The sequence below is a fragment of the Sinocyclocheilus grahami genome, unplaced genomic scaffold, assembly GCF_001515645.1.
Source record: "Sinocyclocheilus grahami isolate Dianchi unplaced genomic scaffold, SAMN03320097.WGS_v1.1 scaffold369.1, whole genome shotgun sequence".
Lineage (NCBI taxonomy): Eukaryota > Metazoa > Chordata > Actinopteri > Cypriniformes > Cyprinidae > Sinocyclocheilus > Sinocyclocheilus grahami.
The window spans coordinates 328,625-329,161 of NW_015505548.1; the positions used below are offsets into that span (position 1 = coordinate 328,625).

A 537-nucleotide genomic window follows, 5' to 3' on the forward strand; every position below is an offset into this window, starting at 1 on the left:
ATATATATATATATATATATATATATAAATATATATATAAATATAAATGTACACACAAATATATAATGCATCTAAATTATAATTTATTACATTTAATATTATAAAATATATTGAAAATAATAATTATTTTACATTTACATATAACCACAATATAAACAAAAGTTCTAATTTTGTTTTTATTTGAAATATAATGTCTACTTAGACCAAGGTTTGTGTCAATCTCTGTCTATGACGGCTCTTCAAAACACAGCCCTGGAAGAATCTTCTCTCACCAGGTTACGTCATTTCACTTTGGTTTGTTTTCAAGTGATTGCTGGAATGCCTCGTTTCAGGTTAAAGAGTCACTCGCTCCTGTTGCCATGACTATCACTATGGGAGCCGCTCAGGCGGTGATGAGAGTCCTCAAGGGAACCGGCTGAACTGTAAAACTCTCCGTATCCTCCAGTCCTCAAGAGTGTTTCCCAGAGTTCCCCACTTTAACAGTCTGATTCATCCAATGAAGGAGGAGAGAAATTAAGAATCACTTAAAGAGCGTTT

At 33.0% G+C, this 537-nt stretch overlaps 1 protein-coding gene across 1 annotated transcript in view; it reads left to right on the forward strand.

Moving 5' to 3' along the window:
• The window catches only part of dock1 (dedicator of cytokinesis 1), a 270,237-nt gene that overhangs the window by 70,715 nt on the left and 198,985 nt on the right, over positions 1–537 (forward strand). Inside the window, exon 19 of the mRNA XM_016230377.1 lies at positions 203–389. Within this exon, the coding sequence (XP_016085863.1) occupies positions 203–389 (187 nt within the window). The remainder of the gene's footprint in view (positions 1–202; positions 390–537) is intronic.